The sequence below is a fragment of the Neophocaena asiaeorientalis genome, unplaced genomic scaffold (assembly GCF_003031525.2).
Source record: "Neophocaena asiaeorientalis asiaeorientalis breed wild unplaced genomic scaffold, Neophocaena_asiaeorientalis_V1.1 scaffold226, whole genome shotgun sequence".
Classification (NCBI taxonomy): Eukaryota; Metazoa; Chordata; class Mammalia; order Artiodactyla; family Phocoenidae; genus Neophocaena; species Neophocaena asiaeorientalis.
In genome coordinates this window covers 12,320,572-12,339,532 of record NW_020173037.1, presented here as the reverse complement: position 1 = coordinate 12,339,532, position 18,961 = coordinate 12,320,572, and the positions used below count along the sequence as shown (strand labels likewise).

Genomic DNA, 18,961 nt, shown 5'->3' with positions numbered 1-18,961 from the left:
CTTACATAATAGGCTGTGCTGGCTGGTGGGTGACAGGAGCTGTAACATAAGCTGCAGGCTGTACTCCCATCATTCCTGAACCATCTTAAAAGAAAACCAACACATTTGTTTCAGAGTACCCACTTAATAACACTTTATCTCTAAAGGAAAAGTCACATACTGAAAATGTTTCCTAAGGAAAAAAATCCAATTTCCTTCTGAGTTAGGAGTTAGCAGAGAATAAGGCCAGAAAACATAAAATATTTCTTAAAGCTAGATAAAAAGGAAATAACTATGAATTATAACTGAGTTTTAAAATATAGTATTTATTAAATCAATATATATATAATATTGGAATTAAGTAAAGCTGAGCTTTTTCTCATTTATATATTTTTGCTTGCACAAAAACCAATTTTCCTGATTGAACCACTGGAAAATAATGTTTACCCCACAGATAACTTACAATAAGCAAGACTAGGATCCAACGTATTCCTGGCCCCATAAAAATAGTATGCATCATCGTAAGGAGTTCGATAGTTGGTAGCCAAAGGTGGTAGTAGGGGAGGTGGAGGCAGAGGTGCAATGCTGTATCAAAAGACAATTGGGAAATTCTTCTCATATTCCACTGCAAATTTTTTAAAAATCAAGATATTTTCTTACAAAAATCTTACTGAAAATCTAATTGCTGCTTTAGGAAAAGCCACCATCTTGCTTCAATCTCTTATCAAAAATTCTAACTCAAAAAGCAAAAAACATAAAATTTCATAATTTAAGGTACAACACTTATTCAATCAATTAACATCTAATTCGTCACTATCTGCCAGTATTGACCAAACATGGTCTCTGTCCCTCAGGAATAATACAAAAATAAACAGCCATTACAGCAGAGTACAGTAAATGAAACAATACAAGTAGACACAGGATGCTACAGGAACATGGAGCAGGAACATTTAAATCACATAGGGAAGAGGAGGAAAGTATAAGGAAGGCTTTCTAGGAAAGGCAATGCTTCAGCCACACTACTAGAATGAGTTAGTCACAGAGAAGAAAGATACAACATCAAGAAAAGGCAAAGAGGTACAAAATGAGATTATAAATGGTTCCATTTGACTGGGAGAAAGGTGTAGTTTTTTAACCCTAAAAATGTATTGCTCTTTCAAAGGAATTAAACTATAATGTGAAAAAGGAACTATTTAAATATCAACAGTAAATTTCTGAGTTCATTTTCAGCATTTCATAAAGTTAAAACTTCCAAAAACCTCTACATCAGCACTTCATTAATGATTAGGAAGTATCCCTGTATTTCCACCAAGGCAATATTTTCCATTAGTTAAAATGTAAAAGGCAAATTCCCTTAGATGAACAGAAAGAAAAAGGAGGCATCCTAGAAAATGTTTTCACTTCTGAGTGTATATATTAGGTTCTCCCTTGTATACTTCAAAATAATTGTGAAGAGCTGAGAAGGCATTAAAGTTCTCTTCAGTCATGAATATTTTTCATATTTACTAATCATTCAACGTGTCTAACCTTACTATCCTCACTCCATAGATAAACAAAGCAGTTGAAAAATTACTATAAAAGGGAACCGTCAATATCATTAAATCTTAAATTTTTATAGAGATTGATATAAAATTTAATCCTCACAACAACCCTATAACTGTAGATTAAAAAACATATATATATACACACATATATATAAATATCTGTTACTATTCTACCTTTTACAAATGAGAAAACTGAAGTTCAATACAAGTGTGGTCTGCCCAAATTCCAGGCAGTGAAGCCAACCATTTTAATCCCTAAATCAATGCTAAAATCATCATACCATCCTTTGTAATTCCAATCCCGCCTAGTCCTTTGAGTCAGGAAGCCATTAGATGAAACAAACAAAACACCTGATAAATACAGTAAACATGGTCCTACAATTCGTTAGCAGTAAATAAAAGATAATACCAAGTCCTAAAGGAATGTATAGCCCAGAAAATAATGTTAAAAAGGAAAAGCACCTGATTAAATGCAATCCTACAATTAATACATTAATAGTACGCAAAAATAAGAGAAAATCCTACTAAGAGAAGAAAGCATAGACCAGAAAATACCAATGTTAACAGGATTTTCTTTATGTTTAGTCCAGTATAGCAGAATGCTTTTTACCTATGGAAGTCAAATCTTTACCCTAATACCTAAATACAGGTTTTATAATCTCAACACTTTATTTCAGGTATTTGAGTTGCATAGCCTGTAAGTAATCAGAGAAAGAGTTGAAGGAAACAGAAACTAAAATAAAGTAATATATATAAAACAGTCACATTAGAAACTTTTTCTACATTAACTGAAGAAAGTATTCAATGTTTGCCAAGTGGAAATTACAAAATTGAAAATGGCTAGGTTTTATATGTTAAACAGATATTCCAAAATACGACCTAAAACTAAATAATAAATATACTTAGTCATGCATTTTAAAAATACTGAAGCATCTTTAAACAGCAAAAGACTGTTATAAGGATTTCCCTTGTTTTTATAATAACTGAGAAAAGATCAACAATGAAAACAAATTTCAATAGAAATTATTTGACAAAAGCCTTTAACTGCACAAAAATCTCTGAAGGATAACATTACCTGCTTCAGCAAATCCTTCTGAATATACAATATAATGATACCTTACCTAATTCCCAAACACAAAACATTTTAAACAAGCACCTGGGAGGCACCATTTCACCAAGGGTGCTGCTGAGTCCATTGTGCAAATCTTCATTTTGAGATGGGATGGAGTAAACTGATGGGATGGGTGGGACAGATGGGGCAGACAAAGGAGGGAGAGGTGTCTGGAAAGCTACTCTGGGTCTTTCAGGTGGTATCGTCTCTTCGAAGTATCTTGGTGTCACACTAAACTGCTTTAGTCTATCAGGCTAAAATAAAGAAAAAAATTGTTTGTTGCATGTAATCATAAATTTACAGGTGGAAGGGATCTCCAAAGACCCTCTATCCCAGACTGCCAGCAGGCACTTAAGTTAGACATAGAATAACAGAATTTTACAGCTATAACTAAGAGATTTTAAAGATCCAATTCTTATTTTATAAAAGAGGTAATTGAGACTCCATGAAAGTACATAAATCACCTAAGGTCTCACCATTCATAAATAATCAAGCAAAGACTAGAGCCAGATATTAATTCTAAATATAAACTCTATTATACTGGGGGCTTCCCTGGTGGCGCAGTGGTTGAGACTCCGCCTGCCGATGCAGGGGACACGGGTTCGTGCCCCGGTCCGGGAAGATCCCACATGCCGCGGAGCGGCTAGGCCCGTGAGCCACAACTACTGAGCCTGTGCGTCCAGAGCCTGTGCTCTGCAACAGGAGAGGCCACAACAGTGAGAGGTCCGCGTACCGCAAAAAAAAAAACAAACAAAAAAAACCTCTATTATACTACAAGACTATGCTGCTTCACTACCAATTGCCATCAAAGTATTCTAACATCAAAGTATTCTTTAGATCAGTGTGAGCACAGGTTTTCTGTAAAGAGCCGGCTAGTAAATATATCAGGCTTTGCAGGCCATGTGGTCTCTTCACAACTACTAAAGTAGACCAAAACAATATGTAAGCAAATGAACGAGGGAGTGCTGCAATAAAACTTTACAAAAATAGGCAGCAAGTGGATTTGGCCACAGGCTACAGTTTGCTTACTCTCGCTCCAAAACATCATTTACGTGTCCTTTGCTACGATGTGTACATCAAAAGTAAACCCAAAAGTAATGGTCTACATATTATATCTAATACTTTTATTTATTTATTCTTATAAAGCAACTTGACACTCCAAAGGTTGTTTCATTTAAATATAAATAAGAAGGTCCATCAAACACTAAGGTAACTATAAATGCAAAGTTTAACATGCCACCATATTACACTAAAAAGTTCAAGATTTGAAAAGGAAATTTCTGATTGTCAAAACTATTTCAAAGGTATTTATTGACAGAGGAAAATATATTCAGTTTTGGAATTCATCCTTTTTTCCCCAGCATGTTTAATTTCTCAGGAATGATTTCTCAGATTAATCTAAAAGTTTTACTCTATGAGCAGTCAAAAAGCACACTGGGAGTGATGCTGGTGCAGTATTAAACTTTTTAAAATGAATAATCCACAGGATATATACTTAGCATAAGAAAAAGTAAGACAAAAGTTGCCTACAGCTGAGTAATTTTAAGTTGCTATATTCTTTTTAAGAATGAACTTTTTAATGAAATTAAAGTTTCTTAATCATTAAAGATGAAACAAAAACTTGCTTTAGCAAATAAATTCTACACACCCAGCTTAAAAAAAAGCATCCTTTGAGAAGAGTAATAAATTATTACCTTCTCCTTACTCAACTGCGATTATATGTGTAATTCATTCCAATTATGAAAATTGAAGAATTAAAGTAAAAATAAGGTTATTACCTCTAGATTTACATTAAGTAAAAACTACTAAAATGCTTAGAGCCTAGAATTAAAGATTTCAGTTCCTTTGGAAATTCCTCTAATATAAGAAAAATGGTCATGATACAATGAAAAAAATTATTAACATCTATTGTAAATTAAACTAAAACAGTGCATGGAATAGTGCATGTAAATAAAGTGGAAAGGAATAATTTACAAGAAACTTTAAAAACGCACACATGAAAAAGGAAAAATTATCTTAGAGAAGTAAACAAGTAAGAGTTAGGACTTAATGTTTTATGAGAACTGAATTTAGTTTATTACTGTTCTAACTGGTCTACTCATACATTTTCCCCAATATGTTCTATCTCCACCTGCCACTACATTTGAGGCTTATTTGAATGAAAGATTAAACATTAAAAGACGGCAGGAACCCTTACCGATTTCTCAGGGTCTTGTGCTCCAGAAGCTGCAACCCTGAGATCCAAATCTTTTTCTCTAAACAAAATTAAAGTTTTATATATTAAAAAGTTATAATAATAAACACTATCATTACTGAAACAACCTTACACACAAAGTCCATGCAATAACATCTCCAAAAACAAATCATTCCTTTAACTGACAATAAAGTCTTAAATAATTCTGAAAACTAAATTTTCCGATTTGGTGCAAAGTAAACTAATATTCACATGTAAACTGCCCTGGAATAAATATCTCTAAACCAGTGCCTGGGATACTTCAAAGTCTAAGGAATTCACACAGAATAAATTAGAGAAGTAAAACAAAATCTTTACTTAGTGAAACAAATAAAAAACTTTTTTTAAGGTTCATGTATATCTTCAGTTCACAAAAAGGAGGGTAAAAAAAATGAAAAATTAATACAATACTTTCCAATAAGAGTTTTTAAGAAAATGATGTTAAAGATGGCTAATATCAGACAGTAGATATTGGCTTCCTCTTAGAGAGAAAAATAAATAAATAAAAGATGACAGGTCTCAAATTATCTTAGAACCAAGATATCTATCCCTAATTTTAAACTGGAATTAGTATTTCACAGGTATTTCTACATGAAAGATTACAAACTCTGAGACTTGCATACAATATAAATTATCTGTGGATCTATGATTATTTTTATACAGCATGTATACGTGTGCTTACCATTTCATTGTTAAAAGACAAAATACTTTTATTTTATATTTGCTACTATATATGGGATAATACAGTGGGCATGTAGATAGCATTAAATGCTACCTTAAAATTGAAGAAATTAATGAAAGTATGTACAAGGCCTGTTATAGGATGAACACATAGTCTCCTTTGTTACCTATGATAAAGAAAATGAACACCCACATGGTATCTGTTTTATTACCCTGGCTGACTTACAATGTGGAGACTGAAATAGAATGATTTACAAATACTGAATCGTATTAGGAAAAATATCCCCTTATTTTACCATGTAATAGTCACCACTGTCATTTTAAACAAATGCATTTAAATTCAAAACATCTTTTTAAAATGCAAACCTTTCATTACCGTCTCTTGTTCTTCTGTTGTTCAGCCATTTGTTCCAATAGTTCTTGTCTATATTTCTCTTTCCTTCTCTGAATAAGTTCTCGATCTTCACCTCCTAGAAAGTGGTAAGAAAAAAATGCAGTCTTAACTCTTAAGCAACACATGTAACTGGAAAGTCAATTTTTTAATCTCCATTTTAAATTATATCAAAGAGTATAATTACTACATATGCAGCAAATATAGAAGGTAAATCATATGTATCATTACCTATTCAACTAGTTTCATAATTTTTGAATAACTACTATGTGTCAAACCCAAGACACATTAATCCTTCCCAAACTTCTAAATAAGAGAATATTCTAACTCCTATCCCCATTTTCCAAAGATCAGGATATCTCTACTAACACCTCCCACAAGCCCCTTAACTTTAACAAGTGTGTTCAAAATGAACATCTCAAAAGCAATTGCCCTTCTTTGTTTTCTGTTACTGGCCAAATAATCGAGCCTCAAAACCCCACTGTAACTTTTATGGCTCATGCTTTCTTATTTACTTCATGTGAGGACCCTCTTCTCTATTCTCATGGCCATCAGCCTTGGATAGAAACTCTCTATATTCTACCTGAATTGCAGCAATAACCTTTTAACTAGTCTCTGGAACTCCTCCCCCCCTCCCTACTCCAATACAACCAGCACACTTATGTAAGACTAACTATCTTAAAATACAACACTAATCATGATGACACATTGCTCAAAAAACTTCAATAGTTACCTCAATTCTACAGAAAAAAACCTCTGGTTCTGGTATCACTTACATGAAAATCCAGTCATGCAAGCACCTTAGATCCACAGAAAATTATTATTGCATGTTAATCACATAAAATAACCTCTTAATCTAGATATGCAAAATCTGGAACATTACAAAAATCACAGGGATATCAAAAATGCAACCAAGCCAGAAATTTCTCTACTACCTTAATTATTAGTCTCCCAACCATCAGTTGGACACACAGCATCTGAATTTGCCCATTAAGGACAGATGTCAGCAACAGTGAAGCTCCCAAAGGGTAACATAAATTACATTAAGGTTAATAATAATGTTTTACAATCAAAGTAGATACATCCATTCTGCTTCTGATCATGATGGAGTTAACAAACACAAAACTCAGCCTCCCTCCATTAAAAAAATAATAATAAAATTAGGCAAAATATATGAAATAACTGTTTTTCAGACACTGGACACTGGACAACAGGTAGCACACAACTGTAATACCTGAGAGAAGTTAAATAAATGAGGTGAGCCCTTCAGGCACCCGTTTCTGCCTGCATGCAATCTCCATGGATACAGGGAGGGAAAAATCCAAACAAAGCTGGGATACTATGTTAAATTGAGCAGATAAAGACCAAAATTCAGGGGCTTCCCTGGTGGCGCAGTGGTTGAGAGTCCGCCTGCCGATACAGGGGACATGGGTTCATGCTCCGGTCTGGGAAGATCCCACATGCCGCAGAGCGGCTGGCCCCGTGAGGCATGGTCGCTGACCCTGCGCATCCGGAGCCTGTGCTCCGCAACGGGAGAGGCCGCAGCAGTGAGAGGCCCGCGTACCGCAAAAAAAAAAAAAAAAAAAAAAAGATCAAAATTCAGGAAAGCTAAAATGACTAGAAGTTTAGGGCAAAGATTCAAAAAGAAGCGTAAAAATGGCTTTAGAAATCTGTAAAGGCATTCCTTCAGACTTTACTGTGTACTAGTCTGTGTATGCAGAGTGAAATTCCATTAGGCTGGGCAAAAAATTACGGAGGACACATAAACTGAATTCTCAGACCTCCTCAAACAAAGTGGAGAGAAATTTAAGCTCCAGCCAGCTAGTCTGGAGTTCTCGGTGATCCTCTAAGGGTATTCAGGGAAGAGCCCGAGAAAGGTCACTCTGTAGCAGGAAGGCTGAACAATCTTCCTAGAGTGAAGGCTACTCTAGATGTCCCAGCTAAGTTTAAATTTAAAATAAGGCCTCTGAAAGACTGGTCCTTAAGTAACAGAAAAACATGACTGTGGTAGGCAAAATTCTAAGACAGATCCTATGTTCCCTGCCGTCTAGCGCTGACTCCCTGTATAAACCTTCCCCGAGTGTGGGCAGGACCTATGACTTGCATCCAGCCAATGACTATGGCAAAGGTGAAAGAAATCTGCAAATGTATGTAATTAAGGCCCAAATCAATTTCGAATTAATCGAAAGGGAGATTATCTTGGGTGGGTCTGAGATAATCAGATAAAAGCCCTCACTGAGTTTAGAGATTCTCCTTGCTGGCATTATAGAATAAGCAGCCTTGGTGAAGAAGCCCATGTGGCAAGAAACAGCAGATGGCCTCCAGGAACTGAGGGCAGTCTCCAGCAGATCCAGTAAGAAACCAGGGCCCTTAGTTATACAGCCACAAGGAAATGAATTTAGTGAAAAATATGAAGGGGCTTCTTCCCTCATAAGCCTCCAGATGAAAAACAGCCTGGCTGACACCCTGACTATAGCCTTATGAGCCTTTTGTTGGGTCCTGAGCAAAGGACCCAACAAAATTCATGACCCACAGAAATTCAGATAATGTGTGACGTTTTGAGTCACTAAATTTGTGCTAATCTGTGATGCAGCAATAGAAACCCAATACAGTGATTAGAAAAGTTAATCAATTGAAAGAAAAATCACATAAACAACACAGATGACGTAACAACAAAGATGTTAAAACATCTATCCTAACTATGCCCAAATATTTAAATGAAAATAGTAATATAATGAGGAGGAAATGGAAACTATTTTAAAGAACTAAATGGGGAGTCCTACTTCTGCTTAGAAACTAGAAAGCCGCAAGAGAACATTGCTCATACCCCACAATGGAAAAAAGCTCAATCATCTACAAAATAAAAACTTTTAAAAAGCCCATCAGAGAGCTGAGGTTACAAGCAACCATGTAAACTAAATTCCAAAGGGTATAAAAACCAATCCACAGAAAGATGGGACAATCCAAGGGTTTTACCTTTACCAGAGTAAAGAGAAATAGGCAGCTACCTTAGAAGTAGGTAAAAAGAAAATAACTGAAACGCTAATGAATTCTTAAAGACTTTCTGTGGATTGGAATAGCAATGCAGAAGGGGAATCTGCACTCACTTGCTGCCCCTACCAGATGTTTATGAGACCGAAGATGGGGCAACACAAGACACCTAAAAGACACCATTCTGAGGCAAAACAAACAAACAAACCAACAGAAAACAACGCCCACATTCCAGACTCTTCTCTCATATAAAGTAATCTATTGGTTGAAGGGCAGAAAACCTTGGACCCAGCATTCTGCACTCATACAAAGGTCTGCTACTGTTAGGGGAAGAGCAGGAAATTCTCACATATAAGATCCTCCACAGGGCTTCTCTGGTGGTGCAGTGGTTAAGAATCCGCCTGCCAAAGCAAGGGACACGGGTTTGAGCCCTGGCCTGGGAGGATCCCACATGCTGAGGAGCAACTAAGCCCGTGCGCCACAACTACTGAGCCTGCGCTCTAGAGCCCGTGAGCCACAACTACTGAAGCCCATGTGCCACAACTACTGAAGCCTGAGTGCCTAGAGCCCATGCTCCGCAACAAGAGAAGCCACCGCAATGAGAAACCAGCACACCACAACAAAGAGTAGCCCCCACTCGCTGCAACTAGAGAAAGCCTGTGCGCAGCAACAAAGACCCAACACAGCCAAAAAATAAATAAATAAATTTATAAAAAAAAGATCCTCCACAGGCATAAAGGAGAGTTTGGCTACCACTCTGAGGAGGGGCAGGAACACTGATACTCATTTCTGAGAACCAAATGCACAGGGCCAGCTTTGCTACAGCAATCTACTGCTGAGGAAGGAAAAGTGTGGCAAGAGAGACACCCTCTTCTGTCAGGGGCTGGCAGGTCTTGCTAAAAACTGAGGAAGGTGCAGGAACACTGAGAAAATCTCTCCAGGCCCCACAGTCAGAGAATTTAACACTTCTCTCTAAACAACTGGTAGAAGAACAGTTAAAAGTCATTAAATATGTACAAGACATGAACATCACTATCAACCAATCAGCTTAACTGACATTTATAAACCACTACACTCAACAACCACACAATGCGCACTCTTTCAAGTACACATTAAACATTCACCAAGAAAGACTATATTCTGAGTCACTTTTTAAAGTTTCATTTAAAAAATTCAAATTTGAAATAATTGAAATTTACAAATTATTTTCTCAGACCATAAGGGAATTAAACAAGCAGCCTATGTCAAAAAGCAGGAAAATCCCCAAGTATTTGGAAATGTTAAAACATACTTCTAAATGACCCATGATTCTGTTAGAAACCCCATAATATGTTATTTTTGCTCTCAGCAGTCAGCTGTCCTAATTCTTTAAATAAAGCAAAAAGGCTCCAAACAAGGCCCTTGGGGCAAAATTATAGGAAGACAAATTTCAGTTCAATTGAAATGAGAATACTGCAACAATCAGAGCCACGTGAAGTTGGAATGTGCTGCCTCTGGAGAGAGTAAGCTCCCTAAGGGGACACACAAATTTAGGCTGGGGGAAAAAGATACAACCGTGAGATAAATCACTGAATTAAAAGAGTTTAATAGTCTATTCCAAACATGACTCTATTATCAAACATTAATCTATAATTCCTGATTGCATTAATGATAAATTCATGCCATTCATCTTTAAAATATCAGGGTAATCCATTTATTGATAAAATTATTTGTCACTAGGTTCTCAACACAGAAAGCTATTTCTCCAATTTTTACCATGTTTAACAAAATACATCATAAGAAGCAAGCCCTTACTCTGACTTATTGATAGGCTAAATTGGTCAATTCTCACTTAAAGACATTACACTAGAATAAATCTCTAGGTGTTATGCCATTTTTCTCATAATAGCCATTTCAAGGAAACAAAAGTCTGAGAATATCATGCAAGTATACATCTCTAAGCCAAAATTTAAATTCCTGACTGCTTCTGGTTGAATGAATCTAAACTATTATCTAATTTCTTCATATACTTCAGTGAAACAAAATTTTGGGCAATTTTTTCTGATAGTTTTACACAAAGAAGAGACCACTTTTCTACTTAAAGTTATATACAGGAAGTATGCTCTCTTCACACTGTTTCTCAAATTAAATGTGACAAGTTAATATAGCAAATCAACATGCTTATCTTAAGCGATGACCTTCATTTCTGAGAAAATAAATAGAAAATCTGGATTATAATCATTATTTGAACAAAACACTTTCTCAGAAACTACATGGAAAGAACATGGGAAAGGATGTTTATCAAAGGATAAAAAGGTTTAGTTCAGGGGAACTGAACTAAAATGTAAGGCAGTTTTGTGCTAGCTAAAGAAGAAAAAAAATGAAGAAAGAAATTATCACATATAAAATAGAATATAAGGGCTTCCCTGGTGGCGCAGTGGTTGAGAGTCCGCCTGCCGATGCAGGGGACCCGGGTTCGTGCCCCGGTCCGGGAAGATCCCACATGCGGCGGGGCGGCTGGGCCCGTGAGCCGTGGCCGCTGAGCCTGCACGTCCGGAGCCTGTGCTCTGCAACGGGAGAGGCCACAACAGTGAGAGGCCCACGTACCGCCAAAAAAAAAAAAAAATAGAATATAAGGGCTTCCCTGGTGGCGCAGTGGTGGGGAGTCTGCCTGCCAATGCAGGGGACATGGGTTCAAGCCCTGGTCTGGGAAGATCCCACGTGCCATGGAGCAACTAAGCCCGTGGGCCACAGCTACTGAGCCTGCGTGTCTGGAGCCTGTGCTCTGCCAACGGGAGAGGCCGCGACAGTGAGAGGCCCGTGCACCACAATGAAGAGTGGCCCCCGCTCGCCGCAACTGGAGAAAGCCCTCGCACAGAAACGAAGACCCAACACAGCCAAAAATAAATTAATTAATTAATTTTTTTTAAAAAATAGCCAACACTACGACAAAGTGAAATATGAATCTAAAAGATTTTACTGAAATTAATATTTATTTATCATCAATAGAAAGTTCATCACAAGTTATTTAGCTTTAAAATTATACACAGAGCTATATAATACACTAAATAATTATAATAGCTATATAATATGCTAAATGTTTAGCATAGTGCCTATCACAAAGTAAGCACTAGAGAAATGTTTTCTATTATTAGTAAGAGTGGTATTAATTACAACACTGAGTTCTCATGAAGACCTTTTATAAAACACTCCACAAAAGTCTAATCAACTGGAGGTTTTTGTACATACCAAAGAGCATCCCCGCAAAAGGACTACACATCTCTCGATTAGTAGGTTTGGATGGTTCATTGTCTCGAGCGCTAAAAACAAAAAAGAAAAGGAATTAAAACCCAAATAATTTTCAGGAAACAAAAATTTAGAGTGAAATGCAGGTATGAGTTATTGGCCTTTCAAAGTACTATGGATACTATAATAGTTATATGTTTTTAAAGTTAATGTAAAATCATGGCATTTTATCTCTTTATACAGTGGGAACCCAATGCATTCAGGCTCTATAAATATGTGACCTTTTTCTTCAGCCAGCTTCACTAACTCTATAGATTCCCAATAAAACCCTTTTTCATAAGAACAGTTACCCAAGTAAGGAAAATGAATATAAGTACACTTAAATAAATCCTAAAAAAGGATGATATCTGTACCGCACTTTGAAAAGAAGATCATCTCTAAAAAACTCCTTCCTTGAAAGAAACAAGGAAAAAAAAAAAGACAACTCTCTCAAAGAAAATTTAATTAATTAGACTCAAATAGCAAATTCTATATCTCAAGCATTTTTATGTGTTACTTTTCTTCAAAGAAAATAGACACCTTTCCTGACACATGACAATATTATCTTCATTATGCACTATAAATTCGGAACCATTTATCCTTACATACAACACAATAAAGCCACCAAAATGATAAAAACTACAGAAAGAGAACATGAATATAAAATGCATATAATTTCCTTTTTTTCAACATGACACAATTATGTATGCGTACTAATTTTACAAAGTAAGCATAAAAGTTATCTACTCAATATGTTGAAAATCAAAAACAGAGTTTTGAAAAGAACATTTTCAATTTATTTCAAGTTACGTCATCTCTATAACTCCAAGATATTTTAAATTGATTTTTAGTCCATTAAATTATACACTTATTTCTCCTTTCATTAGTTCAAACAAATATATATACTTTATAATGATAGGGACTCAGAACAGCTTGGCACACTTTATAATCAAAACTTGCTCTTCAAAAGAATGCTGTAAAGTACCATAAAGTTTCATGTAACACAATTCTCCCCTCCCCCTTTCTCCCTAATTCCTTTCTCACTAATAAGAGAGGCTGTTAACATACTATAACTTTCTAGTTTTCCAGCAAGCCAGTTTTAGCAGTTGCTGTTTTACAGTACAACGACTGAAGGGCAGAATTTATATTACATACAATACCTTTGATTTCCAGCAGATGAAATCCGTATGTTTGACTGTTCTGTGACATCACCACCATACTCCATATGAGGCACATTCCCTCGTCTGTTCCCGTACATCCTTAAAAACACATTAGCTTACAGAGCTTGTTCCACATACAGTGGACTTTTCTTATCTCTTTGGTGTTTTTACATTTGATGTTGGAAATATTAAAGGGAACAAAGTGTTACAATGAAGTTTTACTGTAAATATATTCTAAAATTAATTCAATTGACATTTGACTCAAGTATGATCTGCTGGTTAATAAGAGACATTAAGAGTTTAGATTCAATAGTCTTTAAATCAAAGGGAGGTTATTATAAACTATTTCAGTATAACTTCTAGAAATTTTTAATATCAAAGCTATGCAAATACTAATAAGACTTTTTTATTATTCACTTATTCAAAGAATATTTACTGAGCACCAACTACATGCCAAGTACTAATCTAGGTACTGGGTATGTGGACATGGTCCTAGCCCTCATGAAGATAATAGTCAAATTTCAAAATGAGATCACTTTTTAATCAAAATTCATAGATTCTGGGAATTATTTCACTGAATATACAAACCTTTTTAACTTAAAAGTACAGCAGCAGTCTTACCATTAAATTAAATCAAATGTAGCAAGCCACAACATTTGCTAACACTGTAAATCACATGAAATACTAAATAGTAGCAATAGGTGAATACAGAACATTATAAACATGGGTAGAAAGTTAGTTCACTTTATTCACAAGGTCATGAACAACAAAAAGAAAGATTAAACTTTATTTTATTTTCTTAAGAATGCTTCTCAGAAAATAACTTTTAAATGTTTTTCAATTAATCTTTTTTCCACTTGGCAAACATGGAAAATTTAATTTCTCATACCAGAGAAACGAACATGACTTTTCACACCAACATTTATCAGCACCCATGAAAATCAGCATTTCATAAGTCATATTTCTTTGCATGGCTCTTGAGTTAACAAACTATATTGTCTCTCATGAGGACCACTGGTAAGAAATATGGTTGTTACAGTATTGTTCAATATTTTAGGTGAATTGAATTATCACGTTAAGAAAAACAGCAATTTTTAGAAGAAAAGGAACTTATCACTCCCCACAGAGCCAGCATATAAAATCCTCTTTATTTCTATCATATATTGTCAATATCACCTGTGGAGAAAAGACTACCCAGAACTGTAACCTTAATAATGTATGACCTGTCGCATGACAGACTGGTTCCATTTTTTATCCATATCTAAAACAGAATCCTCCCCAATCCCTTTCAAAAAAGAATTTCAAACTTATTTCAATTTATCAAAACACAGCTGATTTTATATCTAAAGCCTAAGTGCTCAAATCTCTCCTTTAAACTGACACATCAGTTTAGTATCATTCCTTATTTCTACCACTTAAAGAACAGGTAAATATAAACTTAAATTCAAATTTGTAATTAACAATGCCAGGCAACCAGATTTATTTATACTGCATCTATATAAATACACATGTGTAGAAAAGAGTAAACAGAGCATGCCTGAGATTGCTTACCCTTAGAAAGCCCTGTTTGCAAGACTGGCCCTTAGCTGGCACCTGAGAACATAGATTTTGGGAGGAGTCCACCATTCTCAGAACTGGTAAGAGTGACCCACTGTGCCTAAACTGTTGGTACAAGCAACAGAGTTTATGCTGAACATCTGCTTTCCTTCAGGGAGTCCAGAATTTTGGCACATGCTAGGAAAGTTTTTTCAGAAATGGACAGACCTCATAAAAGGAAGAATTTATTTCCTTTCACATAGCAAATCAGATTTGACTGAGGGAATAAAATAATTGTAAAATAGTTTCACCATCCTACCAACAAAAAAAAAGGTAAAGCTATGTTAAACGAAAAAAGCTTTTTCTACTTCCTTGAAGAAACGGGTCAGTAATTCTAGTTAACTAGGTTCAAATCTCAATGCCCAAAGAAACCAGATATAGGCTAGAAGCCAAGTTTACTCTAAAAATCAACACGAGTGACTTCCCTGGCGGCGCAGTGGTTAAGCATCCGCCTGCCAATGCAGGGGACACGGGTTCGAGCCCTGGTCCAGGAAGATCCCACATGCAGTGGAGTAACTAGGCCCGTGCGCCACAACTACTGAGCCTGCGCTCTAGAGTCCGCGAGCCACAACTACTGAGCTCACGCGCCACAACTACTGAAGCCCGTGCGCCTAGGGCCCGTGCTCTGCAACAAAGGAAGCCACCACAATGAGAAGCCTGTGCACCGCAACAAAGAGGAGCCCCCACTCACTGCAACTAGAGAAAGCCCGCGCGCAGCAACGAAGACCCAACACAGCCAAAAATTTTTAAATTAATTAATTTTTAGAATTAACACAAGTTTATCTTTAAAAAAATTACTCTTACAGAAGAAAAGCAAGTTGTTTAAAACCACAGGTATTTTCAGCTAATTTAAATGTGAATGAACAACTCCTAAATGATAATAATGTATCTTTTTCATTAATAAACCACAGAATCAAAATAACTACTTCAGAAGTAAATTTACAATGTTTATGCTATCAAAAATGACATATTATAAAAATAAAATATTTACCATCTGTTGGTCCTGACACAACTTACAGGGAGAAAGAATCAAATTCCTCCTTACTTAAAAGAAATCATCCAATTCATAATGGTTACATCACCTGGTTTCATAGTAAAAATTTCTCTAATGTGAATGAATTCTGCTATTAGGGGTACTCTCAACTATAGAAATTAAAAGAAAACTACTGAGCTGTTAAATGTTCGTCACAGGGCTTCCCTGGTGGCGCAGTGGTTGAGAATCTGCCTGCCAATGCAGGGGACACGGGTTCGAGCCCTGGTCTGGGAGGATCCCACATGCCGCAGAGCAACTAGGCCCATGAGCCACAACTACTGAGCCTGTGTGTCTAGAGCTTGTGCTTCACAACAAGAGAGGCCATGACAGTGAGAGGCCCGTGCACCGCAGTGAAGAGTGGCCCCCCGCTTGCCACAACTAGAGAAAGCCCACGCACAGAAACGAAGACCCAACACAGCCTAAATAAATTAATTTTTTTAAATGTTGGTCACCATTTTTCTCATTGTTTTCTGTTCTTTCCCAATTTTTATATTACCTTAATTCAATAACAGTGTTTTTCTAATATTGACCCCATCTTTAAAGTGGGGAAAATAATTAATATAAAAATGGTCCTTCCAAGTATAAATGAAAAGTAACTACTACAAGAAATAAAGTAATATCAAGTTAAATAACTCATGTTCTAATAAGCTATTTCTCCTCATTTATACCTTACATATTAAGCATGCACACTTCTTAGAATGTCCTACACTAAGTAAGCGAGCACTCAATCTATTTAGTCAGATTCTAATTCTATCTCAGATTCTAATTTCAGATGGAGTGGAATTTCAGAATTTTGTTACATAACTAGCAAGATTACAAACTAACAAATATCAAGAGTAAAACAGACTGGAAGTGCTAACTGCATTAATCACATAAAAAATTTAAAAAACAGCATTCTTTAAGGCTAAAAATTTCTTTTACTCATTAACATCGGTTATAAAGTAACACATAATAAGGTAATATATTAACTTCTACAGCTCAAGTTAAATAATAAAGACTAGGATGACTATCTTTTTTAAAAGCATAAAGATTTCAAAGTATTATAAGATACACTATTATATTCAACTTTAGAAAGCTCCTAAAACATTATAAATTTACTTAAATTGGTAAATATGTACCAAACAATACACACAGGCACGTGTGCGCACGCACGTGCACACACACACACACACACACACACACAGAATGCAACTGTTGAGCTAAGTGCTAACCATTCTGTTAACTATTTTAAAACACTTGCCAGTGATTAATGATTAGTTTAGGAAAGTAAAATCATTCCTGGGCTTTATCCTTCCAAAAGTGGGGAAAATATTTCATTAATAAATACATAATGATATATGGAAAAGTTTATAGGGTAATTAGAAAAGAACTGAGACCAAAAACCTAAAAATCAAAAATTACTAAAAATCAAAACTAGAATGTATCGCATGTTGACTATTAGGAAAAAAGAGAACACAGGAAATTTAGAAGAATGAAGAAAAATTTTGTACTTCTCAGTATATAGTCAGCCCTCCATATCTGTAGGTTCTGCATCCGTGGAGTCAACCAATCTTGGATAGAAAATATTTGGGGGGAAAAAATTCCAGAAAGCTCCAAAAGGCAAAACTTGAATTTCCCGCACACAGGTAACTACTTATCAATATATAGCACTTATAACTATTTATATAGCATTTATATTAGATATTATAAGTAAACTAGAGATGATTTAAAGCGTAAGGGAGGATGTGCATAGATGATACACAAACACTACACCAGTTTACATTAAGGGACTTGAGCATCCAAAGATTTTGATATCCATGAGGGACCCTGGAATCGATCCCCCTTGGATACCAAGAAACAACTGTTTTAAGAATAAATAGTTAAATCAAGAGATCAAATGAAGTTACACATTTCTTTAGTCTCAAAAATTTCACTAACAAGTAGAGTCATTTTTCCTAGTAACCATTCTGCCTGATAAATAAATCTAATTAATGTTCAATGTGAAATCTTTTCTTTTAGAAATCTCCAAATCTGAAATATAGAAATCCAATTTTAACCTCACCTGCCACTGAGACATATGTGAAAAACCTTACAATTAGAGATGTAAGAGTTTACACATTAACAAGATGTATAATAATGATTTACATTTTTAAGAAATATTGTAAAAACATTAAAATGTTATTCTCACTCATCTACATATTTAATCTATTCTTAAACTACTACTTGGGGAAGATTATATATAGAAACAGTTCATTTCGTTCATGGGATACATAAGAAAATAAGACTGTTCTCAAATAACTAGGCTGAAATTGATTTGTTAGTTCATGTATAAAATTATCACAGGATGTAATTACAAAAATAATAGATTAAAATATATTAAAAACAAAGCAACAACCATCATAAGTTTTTTGAAATTCCAAACTTAAAAGATATGCATTACATTATACTCTAAAGGTAAACTGACACCATAAGAAAAAAAAAGTTCTCATGTACAAATAAGGCAGTACCAAGAGTCCAAGAATATCTGTATTTCCCTAACTGAAACTTCTTGGAGTTCAGGTAGCCTTTGACTACCTCCAGATACAAACATTTTCAAATATAACACGTTACAGAATTTGGAACATTTTCCGAAGTACAATTAGATTCAAATCAGAGATAAACTATAATGCGCATTACAAAATTCTAATCCTTCAGTCAAATTACCTAAATCAGGGTGAATATTAAAAAGATTGGATGAGCAGGACGTAATAACTAAAGAATAAAGAGTAGATGACAAAGAACTGCAAAGGCTTTGTATGATTATTTAATAATTAGAATAATGAACATGTAGCATTATGTCTCAGAAAATTTTCTAAAATACTACAAAAATAATCTATTTGGACTAATGAATGAAACAGGTCCCATGAACTGCTCAACATTTACATTTAATCCCTACAGGTTAACTAGTCAATGAAAATATCAGATCCTACCATATTTTTTATCTCCAAATCAAAAGTTAG

General features: G+C 35.2%; 1 protein-coding gene across 4 annotated transcripts in view; it reads right to left on the bottom strand.

The window, feature by feature from the left end:
• Positions 1–18,961, bottom strand: part of CSPP1 (centrosome and spindle pole associated protein 1) — a 116,806-nt gene that overhangs the window by 69,283 nt on the left and 28,562 nt on the right. For all 4 annotated transcript variants that reach the window (XM_024742582.1, XM_024742584.1, XM_024742585.1 and 1 more), the window contains 7 exons: positions 13,355–13,453; positions 12,159–12,229; positions 5,925–6,018; positions 4,832–4,889; positions 2,680–2,888; positions 443–564; positions 6–84 (listed from right to left, as the gene is read on the bottom strand). In XM_024742582.1, coding sequence (XP_024598350.1) covers positions 6–84; positions 443–564; positions 2,680–2,888; positions 4,832–4,889; positions 5,925–6,018; positions 12,159–12,229; positions 13,355–13,453 — 732 coding nt within the window. The remainder of the gene's footprint in view (positions 1–5; positions 85–442; positions 565–2,679; positions 2,889–4,831; positions 4,890–5,924; positions 6,019–12,158; positions 12,230–13,354; positions 13,454–18,961) is intronic.